This window comes from Mustelus asterias, chromosome 20, assembly GCF_964213995.1.
Source record: "Mustelus asterias chromosome 20, sMusAst1.hap1.1, whole genome shotgun sequence".
Classification (NCBI taxonomy): Eukaryota; Metazoa; Chordata; class Chondrichthyes; order Carcharhiniformes; family Triakidae; genus Mustelus; species Mustelus asterias.
This window is the reverse complement of record NC_135820.1, coordinates 82,814,013-82,830,990: the sequence shown is the minus strand read 5'-3', so window position 1 is coordinate 82,830,990 and position 16,978 is coordinate 82,814,013. Positions and strand designations below refer to the sequence as shown.

Genomic DNA, 16,978 nt, shown 5'->3' with positions numbered 1-16,978 from the left:
ATTGAGTTAGATCGCAGATATCCAAGATCTAATTGAATGATGGAACAGGAATTTGATCGTTGACTATATTTGAGACTGAAATGGACAGGTTTTTGATCTCGTGGGGAATCAAGGGATATAGGGAGTGAGCGTGAAAGTGGATAGAGTTGAGGATGATGATCAGCCATGCGGACTGTAACTAGTAGTGTTCCACAGGGATCAGTGCTGAGACCTCTGTTGTTTGTAATATAAATGACTTGGAAGAAAACGTAGCTGGTCTGATTAGCAAGTTTGCGGATGATATTAAGATTGCTGGAGTTGCGGATAGTGACGAAGATTGTCAGAATACAGCAGGATATAGATAGGCTGGAAAATTGGGTGAAGAAATGGCGGATGGAATTTAATCCGGACAAATGCAAGGTAATGCATTTAGGTAGATCCAATTCAGCTGGGAGCTATAAAATAAATGGCAGAACCATCAGGAGCATAGACACAGAGAATCTGGGAGTACAGGTCCACAGATCCTTAAAAGTGACAGCACAGGTGGAAGAGGTGGTGAAGAAAGCATGTGGTATGCTTAACCTTCATCAGCCGTGGCATCGAGTATAAAAGTTGGCAAATTATGTTAGGCCACATTTGGAATAGTGTGTCCAATTCTGATCACCGCACTACCAGAAAGATATGGAGGCTTTGGAGGGAGTACAGAAAAGGTTTACCAGGATGTTGCCTGGTATGGAGGTTATTAGCTATGAGGAGAGATTGAATAAACTGGGATTGTTCTCCCTGGAAAGACGGAGGCTGAGGGGCGACCTGATAGAAGTTTATAAAATTATGGGGGATAAATAAATAGGGTGAACAGTTGGAAGCTTTTTCCCAGGACAGAAATTACAATTACAAGGGGGGACAAGTTCAAGATAAGGGGGGGGAAAGGTTCAGTGGAGATGTGCGGGAGAAGTTTTTTTTACAGAGGGTGGCGGGGGCCTGGAATGCACTGCCAAATGAGGTGATTGAGGCAGACATGTTAGTGATATTTAAGACTTATCTGGATAGACACATGAACAGGCAGGGAATAGAGGGATACAGGCGGTTGGCTTGGTGGGCTGCAGGGCCTGTTCCTGGGATTTGTTCTTTGATCGTATTGAATGGTGGAGCAGGCTCAAGGGACTCTGTGGTCCTTTTATTTCTCATGTTCTGTTTTATGTGGAATTTTGCAGGGGCCCCCAGCCATAGATCCCTAAAGTAGTGAAGAGTTGATGACTCAGAACCAGGGTGCAATGGTTGGCTGAAGGGGTGGTGGTGATGCGCAAGGAAGTTGTTTGTTAGTTTCCCATTTTCATTTCAATCTTTTCTCCAGAGCAAGTTTGATAATCTGTATGGGTGCCGAGAATCACTCATTGATGGTATCAAGCGTGCCACGGATGTTATGATTGCTGGAAAAGTGGCAGTGGTGGCAGGATATGGTGATGTGGGCAAGGGATGTGCACAGGCTCTTCACGGTTTCGGAGCCAGAGTTGTTATAACTGAAATCGACCCCATCAATGCTCTCCAGGCTGCTATGGAAGGTAAGGATGAAAGATGCTGTTGTCTACTGGACTATGAAGACTAAATATGAAAAATATCCTTTCCTCTCTACTCAATTTCTTGGAACTGAGTAGTAGTGTATTTGCATGTAATGTATTTATTTCTACATAGAACAGTGCAGCACAGAACAGGCCCTTCGGCCCACGATGTTGTGCCGAGCTTTATCTGAAACCAAGATCAAGCTATCCCACTCCCTATTATCCTGGTGTGCTCCATGTGCCTATCCAATAACCGCTTAAATGTTCCCAAAGTGTCTGACTCCACTATCACTGCAGGCAGTCCATTCCACACCCCAACCACTCTCTGCGTAAAGAACCTACCTCTGATATCCTTCCTATATCTCCCACCACGAACCCTATAGTTATGCCCCCTTGTAATAGCTCCATCCACCCGAGGAAATAGTCTTTGAACGTTCACTCTATCTATCCCCTTCATCATTTTATAAACCTCTATTAAGTCTCCCCTCAGCCTCCTCCGCTCCAGAGAGAACAGCCGTAGCTCCCTCAACCTTTCCTCATAAGACCGAACCTCCAAACCAGGCAGCATCCTGGTAAATCTCCTCTGCACTCTTTCCAGCGCTTCCACATCCTTCTTATAGTGAGGTGACCAGAACTGCACACAATATTCCAAATGTGGTCTCACCAAGGTCCTGTACAGTTGCAGCATAACCCCACGGCTCTTAAACTCCAACCCCCTGTTAATAAAAGCTAACACACTATAGGCCTTCTTCACAGCTCTATCCACTTGAGTGGCAACCTTTAGAGATCTCTAGTACAGAATCATGCTGGAGTTGGCTTTTATTCTAATATATCATCCCTCCTCACAGCTGTGATTGCTTCTTTAACCAATGTTGTGATGCCCTTCCCTTTTCTATCCTGGTCAGTGTTGAGGGCACCAGACAGGCCATTTTAAACCCAGAGCCTGTTGCCATGGGGGTCGAAGAGGCAGTGGCTGAGGATGTACTTGAACCAGGAGAAGTAAATGGAGAGGCTGGCCCAAGCAAGACTATGTCTGAGGAGAAACCCCAACCAGTGATACCTTGTTACTCTCAACTTAAATGGAAGTCCCCGATAGATTGGGATGTTGATGTTTTCAGATACTAGGGAACCTAAGTCAAGGACAGTAGTGGGAAGTTGTGCGTGGAGTCTGAAGAGATAGGAGAGGCACTAAATGAATATTTTCCGTCGGTATTCACACTGGAGAGGGACAGTGTTGTCGAGGGGAGTACTGAGATGCAGGCTGTTGGACTGGACGGGATTGATGTTCATAAGGAGGAGGTATTAGCAATTCTGGAAAGGGTAAAAATAGATAAGTCTCCTGGGCTGGATGGGATTTATCCTAGGATTCTCTGGGAGGCTAGAGAGCAGATTGCAGAGCCTTTGGCTTTGATCTTTGTGTCGTCATTGTCTACAGGAACACTGCCAGAAGACTGGAGGATAGCAAATGTTATCCCCTTGTTCAAGAAGGGGAGTAGGGACAACCCTGGTAATTATAGACCGGTGAGCCTTACTTCTGTTGTGGGCAAAGTATTGGAAAGGATTATAAGAGATAGGATTTATAATCATCTAGAAAGGAATAATTTGATTAGGGATAGTCAGCACGGTTTTGTGAAGGGTAGGTCGTGCCTCACAAACCTTATTGAGTTCTTTGAGAAGGTGACCAAAGAGGTGGATGAGGGTAAAGTGGTTGATGTGGTGTATATGGATTTCAGCAAAGCGTTTGATAAGGTTCCCCATGGTAAGCCTTTGCAGAAAATACGCTCGCATGGGATTGAGGGTGATTTAGTGGTTTGGATCAGGAATTGGCTAGCTGTAAGAAAACAGAGGGTCGTGGTTGATGGGAAATATTCATCTTGGAGTTCAGTTACTAGTGGTGTACCGCAAGGATCTGTTTTGGGGCCACTGCTGTTTGTCAGTTTTATTAATGACCTGGATGAGGGCGTGGAAGGATGGATTAGTAAATTTGCGGATGACACTAAAGTCGGTGGAGTTGTAGACAGTGTGGAGGGAAGTGGCAGGTTACAGAGGGACATAGATAGGCTGCAGAGCGGGGCTGAGAGGTGGCAAATGGAGTTTAATGTGGAAAAGTGTGAGGTGATTCACTTTGGAAGGAGTAACAGGAATACAGAGTACTGGGCTAATGGTAAGATACTTGTTATTGTGGATGAACAGAGGGATCTGGGTGTCCATGTGCATAGATCCCCGAAAGTTGGCACCCAGATTGATAGGGTTGTTAAGAAGGCATACGGTGTGTTAGCTTTTATTGGTAGAGGGATTGAGTTTCGGAGCCAGGAGGTCGTGCTGCAACTGTACAAAACTTCGGTGCGGCCGCATTTGGAGTATTGCATACAGTTCTGGTCGCTGCATTATAGGAATGATGTGGAAGTGTTGGAAAGGGTGCAGAGGAGATTTACCAAGATGTTGCCTGGTATGGTGGGAAAATCGTATGAGGAAAGGCTGAGGAGCTTGAGGTTTTCGTTAGAGAGAAGGTGGTTAAGAGGTGACTTAATAGAGGCATACAAGATGATCAGAGGATTAGATAAGGTGGATAGTGAGAGCCTTTTTCCTCGGATGGTGATGGCTAGCATGAGGGGACATAGCTTTAAATTGAGGGGTGAGAGATATAGGACAGATGTTAGAGGTAGGTTCTTTACTCAGAGAGTAGTAAGGGCATAGAATGCCCTACCGGCAGCAGTAGTGGACTCGTCAACATTAAGAGCATTCAAATGGTTATTGGATAAACATATGGATGATATTGGAATAGTGTAGATTAGAACAATACAGCACAGGTCCAGGCCCTTCGGCCCTCCAAGCCCGTGCCGCTCCCTGGTCCAAACTAGACCATTCTTTTGTATCCTTCCATTCCCACTCCGTTCATATGGTTGTCTAGATAAGTCTTGAATGTTCCCAGTGTGTCCGCCTCCACCACCTTGCCTGGCAGCGCATTCCAGGCCACCACCACCCTCTGTGTAAAATATGTCCTTCTGATATCTGTGTTAAACCTCCCCCCCCTTCACCTTGAACCTATGACCCCTCGTGAACGTCACCACCGACCTGGGGAAAAGCTTCCCACCGTTCACCCTATCTGTGCCTTTCATAATTTTATACACCTCTATTAAGTCTCCCCTCATCCTCCGTCTTTCCAGGGAGAACAACCCCAGTTTACCCAATCTCTCCTCATAACTAAGCCCCTCCATACCAGGCAACATCCTGGTAAACCTCCTCTGTACTCTCTCCAAAGCCTCCACGTCCTTCTGGTAGTGTGGCGACCAGAACTGGACGCAGTATTCCAAATGCGGCCGAACCAACGTTCTATACATCTGCAACATCAGACCCCAACTTTTATACTCTATGCCCCGTCCTATAAAGGCAAGCATGCCATATGCCTTCTTCACCACCTTCTCCACCTGTGACGTCACCTTCAAGGATCTGTGGACTTGCACACCCAGGTCCCTCTGCGTATCTACACCCTTTATGGTTCTGCCATTTATCATATAGCTTCTCCCTACATTATTTCTACCAAAATGCATCACTTCGCATTTATCAGGATTGAACTCCATCTGCCATTTCTTTGCCCAAATTTCCAGCCTATCTATATCCTTCTGCAGCTTCTGACAATGCTCCTCACTATCTGCAAGTCCTGCCAATTTTGTGTCGTCCGCAAACTTATTGATCACCCCAGTTACACCTTCTTCCAGATCATTTATATAAATCACAAACGGCAGAGGTCCCAATACAGAGCCCTGCGGAACACCACTAGTCACAGGCCTCCAGCCGGAAAAAGACCCTTCCACTATCACCCTCTGTCTTCTGTGACCAAGTAAGAAGTTTAACAACGCCAGGTTAAAGTCCAACAGGTTTATTTGGTAGCAAAAGCCACACAAGCTTTCGAAGCTCTAAGCCCCTTCTTCAGGTGAGTGGGAATTCTGTTCACAAACAGAGCTTATAAAGACACAGACTCAATTTACATGAATAATGGTTGGAATGCGAATACTTACAACTAATCAAGTCTTTAAGAAACAAAACAATGGGAGTGGAGAGAGCATCAAGACAGGCTGAAAAGATGTGTATTGTCTCCAGACAAGACAGCCAGTGAAACTCTGCAGGTCCACGCAACTGTGGGAGTTACAAATAGTGTGACATGAACCCAATATCCCGGTTGAGGCCGTCCTCGTGTGTGCGGAACTTGGCTATCAGTTTCTGCTCAGCGACTCTGCGCTGTCGTGTGTCGCGAAGGCCGCCTTGGAGAACGCTTACCCGAATATCAGAGGCCGAATGCCCATGACCGCTGAAGTGCTCCCCAACAGGAAGAGAACAGTCTTGCCTGGTGATTGTCGAGCGGTGTTCATTCATCCGTTGTCGCAGCGTCTGCATAGTTTCCCCAATGTACCATGCCTCGGGACATCCTTTCTTGCAGCGTATCAGGTAGACAACGTTGGCCGAGTTGCAAGAGTATGTACCGTGTATCTGGTGGATGGTGTTCTCACGTGAGATGATGGCATCTGTGTCGATGATCCGGCACGTGACCAAGTCTACCCTCATCCGGACATTTCTGTGACCAAGCCAGTTCTCCACCCATCTAGCCACCTCCCCCTTTATCCCATGAGATCCAACCTTTTTCACCAGCCTACCATGAGGGACTTTGTCAAACGCTTTACTAAAGTCCATATTGACGACAACCACGGCCCTTCCCTCGTCAACCATTCTGGTCACTTCTTCAAAAAACTCCACCAGGTTAGTGAGTCATGACCTCCCTCTCATAAAACCATGCTGACTATCGTTAATGAGTTTATTCCTTTCTAAATGCGCATACATCCTGTCTCTAAGAATCTTCTCCAACAACTTCCCCACCACGGACGTCAAGCTCACCGGCCTATAATTACCCGGGTTATCCTTCCTACCCTTCTTAAATAACGGGACCACGTTAGCTATCCTCCAATCCTCTGGGACCTCACCTGTGTCCAGTGACAAGACAAAGATTTGTGTCAGAGGCCCAGCGATTTCATCTTTCGTCTCCCTGAGCAGCCTGGGATAGATTCCATCAGGCCCTGGGGACTTGTCAGTCTTTATATTCTCTAACAAAACTAACACTTCCTCCTTTGTAATGGAGATTTTCTCCAACGGTTCAACACTCCCCTCCGAGACACTCCCAGTCAACACATCCCTCTCCTTTGTGAATACCGACGCAAAGTATTCATTTAGGATCTCCCCTACTTTGGGCTCCAAGCATAATTCCCCACTCTTGTCCCTGAGAGGTCCGATTTTTTTCCCTGACAACCCTTTTGTTCCTAACATATGAATAAAATGCCTTGGGATTCTCCTTAATCCTGTCTGCCAAGGACATTTCGTGACCACTTTTTGCCCTTCTAATTCCCCGTTTGAGTTCTTTCCTACTTTCTTTGTACTCCTCCAGAGCTCCCTCCGTTTTTAGCTGCCTGGACCTAACATACGCCTCTCTTTTCTTTTTGACCAGTCCCTCAATTTCCCTGGTTATCCACGGTTCTCGAATCCTACCCTTCCTATCATTTTTTACAGGCACATGCCTGTCCTGTAGCCCTAACAACTGTTCCTTAAAAGACTCCCACATGCCAGATGTGGATTTACCCTCAAACAGCCTCTCCCAATCAACAGCTGCCAATTTCTGCCTAATCCCACTAAAGTTAGCCTTCCCCCAATCCAACACCTTACCCTTGGGACACCACTCATCCTTTTCCATCACTATCCTAAAGCTAACAGAATTGTGGTCACTATTTGCCACATGTTCCCCTACCGAAACTTTGAAGACCTGACCGGGCTCATTCCCCAGTACTAGGTCCAGTATAGCCCCCTCTCTAGTCGGGCTATCTACATATTGTTCCAAAGAACCTTCCTGTACGCATTTTACAAATTCCTCCCCATTCAGAGTCCCAACTCTCAGCGATTTCCAGTCTATACCAGGGAAATTGAAGTCTCCCACTGCAACAACCCTATTTTTCCTGCACCTATCCAGTATCTCCTGACATATCCGTTCTTCCACTTCCCTTGGGCTGTTGGGGGGTCTGTAGTACACCCCCAACATAGTGACTGCGCCTTTCCTGTTTCTAAGCTCCACCCAGAGTGACTCGTTACACGACCCCTCTGAATTGTCCTCCCTCTGCACCGCTGTAATATGCTCTCCAACTAATACTGCTACTCCCCCACCTCTTTTGGCCCCTCCTCTGTCTCGCCTAAAACACTTGTACCCCGGAATATTCAGCTGCCAGTCCTGTCCGTCTTTCAACCAAGTCTCTGTCACCGCAACCACATCCAAATTCCTCGTGAGCGTTAAGGCCCTAAGTTCGTCTGTCTTACCTGCTACGCTCCTTGCATTGAAGTATAAGCACTCCAGACCTCCAGGCCCAGTGAGGTCGTCCTCCCTCAGAGTGCTCTTCTTCTTTGCCAGCCTTGTCCCAGCCCCAAGCTCGTCCCCAGCCTCTACACTTGTAGACCTAATATTTTGATCCCCACCCCCCCCTGCCATACTAGTTTAAACCCCTCCGAACTGCACTAGCAAAACTCCCAGCCAGGATATTCGTGCCCTTCCAACTTAGTTGTCACCCGTCCTTCTTGTACAGGTGCTATCCTCTCCTGAAAACTTCCCATTGATCTAGGAAAATGAAGCCCTACCTCCTGGACCAGTCCTTTAGCCAAGCATTCAATTGTACTAACTCCCTATTCTTAGCCTCACTGGCATGAGGCATTGGGAGCAGCCCAGAGATGGCCACTCTGGAGGCCCTACTTTTTAGTCTATTTCCCAACTCCCTGAATTGCTCTCATAGGATCCCCCTGCTCTTCCTATCTACGTCATTTGCACCAGAGGGGCTTTAGATTGGTTCCACTGGTCGGCGCAACATCGAGGGCCGAAGGGCCTGTACTGCGCTGTAATGTTCTATGTTCTGAAGGGGGAAGGATGTTGCAGCGAACCTCTGAGACCAAGTGACCTTCTCATCCGAGGTTTAGGCAAATCAAGGAGACCACATGACTCCCTGTGCAGTCGAATGGGAGTGCAACTGGATGGCTTTAAAGCAGATTGTAGGAGCTGTGTCTTGTAAATAGTAAATAAATAGCTGTTGCCTTTATCCACTGGTGGTTGCCTGGAGTTTTGTCACTACACCCAGCAACGCATCTCAATCGCAGAGTCAGATGATGCCCTCCTGGCTCCAGTGTAATGAGGTTCCTCATCTTCACACATGCTGTAGATAGTCCTGAAAGATACTGAAAGAGTCAAATGTTGCTAATTCCAAGCAAAGTTTTGGCAAATTAGGATCAGGAGTGGGATATCCTGGCCTCACCATTGTCCTGTACAACTGTGGAAAAACATCCCAATTTTTAAAATTCCATTCTTCATGCAATAAACAGCAACATTCCCTTTGTAATCTCTTGCTGAACCTGCATCGTAGCTTTTTGTGATTCATGTATCTTGACACCCAGATCCCTCTGTACCTCATAATTTTGTAATTTTTCTCCATTTAAATAGTATGCTGCATTTCAGTACTTCCTGCCAAAGTGGACAAGTTCATATTTTTCCATATTGTACTCCATGTACCAATTTTTTGCCAAATTTCAAAATGCCACAAACATTTTACATATTAGTCGCAAAGACTTTCCTTTTTGAACTGGAGTTGAATCCAAAGGATTTCTCTTTCTCTCTCTCTCTCTCCCCCATCCCGCCTCCCCCGCCGTAACATGCACACTAATTTAAATGGTGGGCTTGAGCACTTAATTGAATGGCAGTAATTGAGATCTGGGCTAGATCAGCAGTTAAGCTTTGCTACCTTGAAGCTGTTTCTTTGCTTTCATTCTGTGTATCCAACTTGCTTTGTTTTTTAGGTTATGAGGTCACAACCATGGATGAGGCATGTAAAGAGGGAAATATCTTTGTGACAACAACTGGCTGCAAAGATATCATTCTGGGAAGGTAGGAAATGACTGGTGCTGAAGTCTGATTTTTACCAGTTAGCTTAGTGTTAGTTTTTACCTGAGTTACTCTTTGGAAGGTAACTGTTCAGCCTGTCATAACTGGCTCAATATCCAATTGAATCAAGAAGCTATCCAACTGCCTGGGGAAGATTCCAATGGAACCTGAGTTCAACTTTTTCAGGCAGTATATTCCAAAACATCATAACCCACTCCCAGGACAAGTTTCTCCTCACTTGCCCTCTAATTTTTGCAGTTATTTTAAATCAGTGGTTAATTTGCTTTTTCAAAATCCCTCCTAATTTTGGATACTTTTATTGGATAGTCCCTGATCCTTTTCGGTTTTTCGGACAACTCCAGGCTTCCCTGGTGTTAAAACACCATCCTTGGTATCATCTTGTAAACATCGGAACTCTCCAGGGCCTTGACATCCTTCCTAAAATGTTGTCCCCAGAATTGTCCATAATACTCCGGCTGAGGTCTAGTTAAAGATATTTGGAAATTTATTATGCCCTCCTGTTTTGGAATAGAACCCATCTTTACAAAGCTAAGTATCCCATGCATTTTTTAAAACTTCATATCAGCTTTATCTGTCCCCATAGAGTCATAGAGGTTTACAGCATGGAAACAGACCCTTCGGCCCAACTTGTCCATGTTGCCTTTTTTTTTAAAAACCCCTTAGCTAATCCCAATTGCCCGCATTTGGCCCATATCCCTCTATACCCATCGTACCCATGTAACTATCTAAATGCTTTTTAAAAGACAAAATTGTACCTGCCTCTATTACTACCTCTGGCAGCTTGTTCCAGACACTCACCCCCTCTGTGTGAAAAAATTGTCCCTCTGGACACTTTTGTATCTCTCCCCTCTCACCTTAAACCTATGCCCTCTAGTTTTAGAATCCCCTACCTTTGGGAAAAGATGTTGACTATCTAGCTGATCTGTGCCCCTCATTATTTTATAGACCTCTATAAGATCACCCCTCAGCCTCCTACGCTCCAGAGAAAAAAGTCCCAGTCTATCCAGCCCCTCCTTATAACTCAATCCATCAAGTCCCAGTAGCATCTTAGTAAATCTTTTCTGCACTCTTTCTAGTTTAATAATATCCTTTCTATAATAGTGACCAGAATTGCACACAGTATTCCAAGTGTGGCCTTACCAATGTCTTGTACAACTTCAGCAAGACATTCCAACTCCTGTATTCAATGTTCTGACCAATGAAACCAAGCATGCCGAATGCCTTCTTCACCACTCTGTCCACCTGTGACTCCACTTTCAAGGAGCTATGAACATGTACTCCTAGATCTCTTTGTTCTGTAGCTCTCCCCAATGCCCTACCATTAACTGAGTAAGTCCTGTCCTGGTTCAATCTACCAAAATGCATCACCTCGCATTTGTCTAAATTAAACTCCATCTGCCATTCGTCAGCCCACTGGCCCAATTGATCAAGATTCCGTTGCAATTGGAGATAACTTTCTTCACTGTCCACTATGCCACCAATCTTGGTGTCATCTGCAAACTTACTAACCATGCCTCCTATATTCTCATCCAAATCATTAACATAAATGACAAATAACAGTGGGCCCAGCACTGATCCCTGAGGCACACCGCTGGTCACAGGCCTCCAGTTTGAAAAACAACTCTCTACAACCACTTGAAAGATTTGTGAATATGTAGCCCTAGTTCCCTCTCTGCTCCTGCACGTCCCCCGCCCCCACCCCAGAGAGGTTGTGGTTGTTGGGAATCTCATGCTGGAATCCGTGTTGATGAAAGGTGGAGGGAAGCAGGAGAGTTGGGTGGGTGAAGATGATCAGAAGGAATCCTTTCTAATGCGTGATCGAAGAACAAATGTTGCTTTTTCTAGCTCATAACACAATTTTATTACCCTTGATTGCTGCTGATTCCTGGGCCTGGTTTCCTCAACTGCTTCCCATAATAAGGCTGGCTGCAGGAACAAACCGAGGGTGTACCAGATCCTTCAGTGTATGTTGGTCCCTTTGTAGATAAAGAATGAATAGTTGCATCAGGTAAAGACAATGGTCACCTCATTCTTGTTCTGAACCAATGTTGTAGATGCACACACTCTAGCTGCCATTTTGAGGCATTGGGTGTCGACATATCATATTGAGGTAGGGATATGTTTGGCGCAACTTGTGGGGCAGAAGGGCCTGTTTTGTGCTGTAGTTTTTTCTATGTTTCTATGTTTTCTAACTGAAAAATAACTGTTGTGAAAGAAAGGTATAATGGTCTATAGTCTTAGTCTGAGCCATTCTATTGCATTCCTGCTATGCCTTTATATTGGAGAGCCAATGCATTCAGCACAAGTATCCAGAGTATAAAACCGTCAGATACTGTTACTGGGGTAGGGGACGCCATCATCGGAAAGGAGAGACCCTGCTGTCACATGGTCTAACTACAGATTAATAAGTTTGTGGAACTGACAAAAAGTAGCTTTTTGACCATCTGACGGACTTTGAATATCCTTCTAATGCGTTATCTTTGTTCAAGGAACAGTTCCATTGTCACTGAACTGTCAATTATTTATATTGTCTCGATCCTGATTGTAGTGTTTTTCTCTCATTGTCCCTTTGTTCTGTTTTTGCCTCTGCCCCTTCCCCATTCAGGCACTTTCAAGAAATGAAAGATGATGCAATTGTCTGTAACATCGGCCATTTTGATATTGAGCTGGATGTAAAATGGCTGAATAATAATGCCGTCAAGAAAGTGAACATTAAACCCCAGGTAGGCAACAACTTTGGTTTTGCACCACAGCTTCCTGTTTGAAATTAATTTGTGCAGCTCTAATCCGGCTTCTGTTGACTGTTGAGTCCTCAGCAGACACTGGCCCCATTTGGGTACCAAGCTGGCTATCTTAATCTGGAGATCACAGGCTAAGTGAGGGAAATTCAGTGTCATGCTAGTCCATTAGATGATGCTCTTGTTCCATTGAGGCAGCGACCATAAGACGTAGGAGCAGAATTAGACCCATCAAGTCTGCTTTGCCATTCAATCATGGCTGATATTTTTCTCATCCCCATTCGTCTGCCTTTTCCCCATAATCCCTGATCCCCTTATTAATCAAGAACCTATCTATCTCTGTCTTAAAGACACTTAATGACCTGGCCTCCACAGCCTTCTGTGGCAAAGAGTTCCACAAGACTCACTGGAGGGTTGAGAGACCAAGACTCATTGGAGGGTTGAGAGAGCAGCAGCTTATAATGGCGGTTCCACAATGTTCAAAGCAATCTCCCAGGTTACGGTTAATTGGCATTCAAAGTATGGGCTAGTGTCAGTGAGTGAGATAGGTATGGGGACCAACAATGGAGGAACCTCAGGCTCTGCAATTGTCCCAATAGATCTGAGGTTCATGTAACTTGAGTGGACCAGAGCAGGGACTATTGGGTGGATAAGCAATTTGACAATGGTGCAAGGAGCATTCAAGTAAGAACAGAGAACAAGAACAAAGAAAATTACAGCACAGGAACAGGCCCTTCAGCCCTCCAAGCCTGCACCGATCATGCTAAAACCCCCTACCCTTCTGGGGACCATATCCCTCTATTCCCATCCTATTCATGTACTTGTCAAGATGCCCCTTAAAAGTCAATACCGTATCCGCTTCCACTACCTCTCCCGGCAACATGTTCCAGGCACCCACTACAGTCTGTGTAAAAAAAAAAAAATCTGTCTCGTACATCTCCTTTAAACCTTGCCCCTCGCACCTTAAACCTGTGCCCCCCGAGTAATTGACTCTTCCACCCTGGGAAAAAGCTTCTGACTATCCACTCTGTCCATGTCTCTCATAATGTCCTAGACTTCTATCAGGTTGCCCCTCAACCTCCGTCACTCCAGTGAGAACAAACCAAGTTTCTCCAACCTCTCCTTATAGCTAATGCCCTCCGCACCAGGCAACATCCTGGTAAATCTTTTCTGTACCCTCTGCGAAGCCTCCACATCCTTCTGGTAGTGTGGCGACCAGAATTGAACACTATATTCCAAGTGCGGCCTAACTAAGGTTCTATCAAGCTGCAACATGACTTGCCAATTTTTAAATTCAATACCCCGGCCGATGAAGGTAAGCATGCCATATGCCTTCTTGACTACCTTCTCCACCTGCATTGCCACCTTCAGTGACCTGTGTACCTGTACACCCAGATCTCTTTGTCTGTCAATACTCTTAAGGGTTCTGCCATTTACTGTATATTTCCTATCTGTATTAGACCTTCCAAAATGCATTACCTCACATTTGTCAGGATTAAACCCCATCTGTAAGAAGTCTCACAACACCAGGTTAAAGTCCAACAGGTTTATTTGGCAGCAAATACCATAAGCTTATGGTATTTGCCACCAAATAAACCTGTTGGACTTTAACCTGGTGTTGTGAGACGTCTTACTGTGTTCACCCCAGTCCAACGTCGGCATCTCCACATCTTAAACTCCATCTGCCATCTCTCCGCCCAAGTCTCCAGCTGGTCTATATCCTGCTGTATCCTCTGATGGTCCTCATCGCTATCCGCAAATCCACCAACCTTTGTGTCGTCCGCAAACTTACTAATCAATCCAGTTACATTTTCCTCCAAGTCAATATATTACAAACAGCAAAGGACCCAGCACTGATCCCTGAGGAACGCCACTTGTCACAGCCCTCCATTGTGAGAGGAGATTGAAAATGAATATAGTAGTGGAGGGAACAGCAACATGGGAGGATTGGATAATGTTCTCTACAGCCAAGAGCATGAGTTCTGAAGACGGTGCTGCCTGCCTTGTTTGGATAAGGATGTGAGCTCATGGCAGGAGAGGAACTCGCAGTGGGAAGGGGAGGATCCAGTTGTTATGGTGCCAAGAAAGAGCATCTGAGTGAAGATGAGTAGCCTGGGGCTAATTTAAAAAGCAAAACCCTTGTGGTAATCTCTGGTTACCACCTGAACAACAAACAAATTGGCATGGGGTAACTAAGATCAGGGTTGGATGTCTGGCTCAAAGTTTGGTGTGGGAGAGCTGGTTTGGTTTATGGGACACTGGCACCAGAACTGGGGAAAGAGGGAGCTGGACCAATGGGGCAGTCTTCACCTGAATCCTGCTAGGACCAGTGTCCTAGCCAATCGCAATGACAGGCTTTAATTAAATAATGAGGTGAGGGTTCACGTGAGAGGAGATTTTGGAAAGTTAAAGAGAAAGGACAAGGCAGTAGTGTAGGATAGCAAAACAGGTATTGATAACCAGAGTGTGACAGGAAGAGGCTAAAATGCACTAACAAATATGGTCAAGGGTATGGAAAAGTAACTTTAAATTATTCAAGGGGGAGGAGGGTGCGGGTGAAGGGAGATTTAGAAATCCAAAGATAAAAGTTGAGGCAATGGAAAAATGTTTCAGTTTGAGTAAAGAGATGCTGAGTGGAACAGGAAAGCATTGGGATTTTAATGGTAACAGAAGATAAGATCCATGCAGTGAATAATAGGAATAAAGTGACTTCAGTGTTACTTTTATTATCTGAATGTTCAAACCATCTGCAATAAGATAGATGAACTAGTGACATAAATAGAGATCCAACTGCCATTAGAGATGTGGGTGCAAGGTGACCAAGGTTGGCAAATAAATAATCCAGACTAAATGTTTTGAAAAGACTGAATGGAAGAGGAGGAGGAGTAGCCCTCATAATAAAGGATGACATCAGGACATTAACGAAAAAGGATTCTAGCTCAAGAATAGAACATAGAACAGTACAGCACAGAACAGGCCCTTCGGCCCACGATGTTGTGCCGAGCTTTAACTGAAACCAAGATCAAGCTATCCCACTCCCTATCATCCTGGTGAGCTCCATGTGCCTATCCAATAACCGCTTAAATGTTCCTAAAGTGTCTGACTCCACTATCACTGCAGGCAGTCCATTCCACACCCCAGCCACTCTCTGCGTAAAGAACCTACCTCTGATATCCTTCCTATATCTCCCACCACGAACCCTATAGTTATGCCCCCTTGTAATAGCTCCATCCACCCGAGGAAATAGTCTTTGAACGTTCACTCTCTCTATCCCCTTCATCATTTTGTAAACCTCTATTAAGTCTCCCCTCAGCCTCCTCCGCTCCAGAGAGAACAGCCCTAGCTCCCTTAACCTTTCCTCATAAGATCTACCCTCCAAACCAGGCAGCATCCTGGTAAATCTCCTCTGCACTCTTTCCAGCGCTTCCGCATCCTTCTTATAGTGAGGTGACCAGAACTGCACACAATATTCCAAATGTGGTCTCACCAAGGTCCTGTACAGTTGCAGCATAACCCCACAGCTCTTAAACTCCAACCCCCTGTTAATAAAAGCTAACACACTATAGGCCTTCTTCACAGCTCTTTCCACTTGAGTGGCAACCTTTAGAGATCTGTGGATATGGACCCCAAGATCTCTCTGTTCCTCCACAGTCTTCAGAACCCTACCTTTGACCCTGTAATCCACATTTAAATTAGTCCTACCAAAATGAATCACCTCACATTTACCAGGGTTAAACTCCATTTGCCATTTTTCAGCCCAGCTTTGCATTCTATCTATGTCTTTTTGCAGCCTACAACAGCCCTCGACCTCATCCACTACTCCACCAATCTTGGTGTCATCAGCAAATTTACTCATCCACCCTTCAGCCCCTTCCTCTAAGTCATTAATAAAAATCACAAAGAGCAGAGGACCAAGTCCTGATCCCTGTGGCACTCCGCTAGCAACCTGCCTCCAATCCGAAAATTTTCCATCCACCACCACCCTCTGTCTTCGATCAGACAGCCAGTTACCTATCCAATCGGCCAACTTTCCTTCTATCCCACACCTCCTCACTTTCATCATAAGCCGGCCATGGGGGACCTTATCAAACGCCTTACTAAAATCCATGTATATGACATCAACTGCCCTACCTTCATCAACACACTTAGTTACCTCCTCAAAAAATTCAATCAAATTTGTGAGGCACGACTTACCCTTCACGAATCCGTGCTGACTATCCCGGATTAATTCGCATCTTTCTAAATGGTCGTAAATCCCATCCCTAAGGACCTTTTCCATCAATTTACCAACCACCGAAGTAAGACTAACCGGTCTACAATTACCAGGGTCATTTCTATTCCCTTTCTTAAACAGAGGAACAACATTCGCCATTCTCCAGTCCTCTGGCACTATCCTCGTGGACAGCGAGGACCCAAAGATCAAAGCCAAAGGCTCTGCAATCTCATCCCTTGCCTCCCAAAGACTCCTAGGATACATTTCATCAGGCCCAGGGGACTTATTGACCTTCAGTTTATTCAAAACTGCCAGGACATCCTCCCTCCGAACATCTATTTCCTCCAGCCTATTAGCCTGTAACACCTTCTCTTCCTCAAAAACATGGCCCCTCTCCTTGGTGAACACTGAAGAAAAGTATTCATTCATCACCTCGCCTATCTCTACTGACTCCATACACAAGTTCCCACTACTGTCCTTGACCGGCCCTCACCTCACCCTGGTCATTCTTTTA

The 16,978-nt window shown here is 45.4% G+C and overlaps 1 protein-coding gene across 1 annotated transcript in view; it reads left to right on the top strand.

The window, feature by feature from the left end:
• ahcy (adenosylhomocysteinase) overlaps positions 1 to 16,978 on the top strand; it is a 61,251-nt gene that overhangs the window by 36,635 nt on the left and 7,638 nt on the right. The window contains exons 6-8 of the mRNA XM_078237012.1: positions 1,334 to 1,541; positions 9,408 to 9,495; positions 12,119 to 12,236. Coding sequence (XP_078093138.1) covers positions 1,334 to 1,541; positions 9,408 to 9,495; positions 12,119 to 12,236 — 414 coding nt within the window. The remainder of the gene's footprint in view (positions 1 to 1,333; positions 1,542 to 9,407; positions 9,496 to 12,118; positions 12,237 to 16,978) is intronic.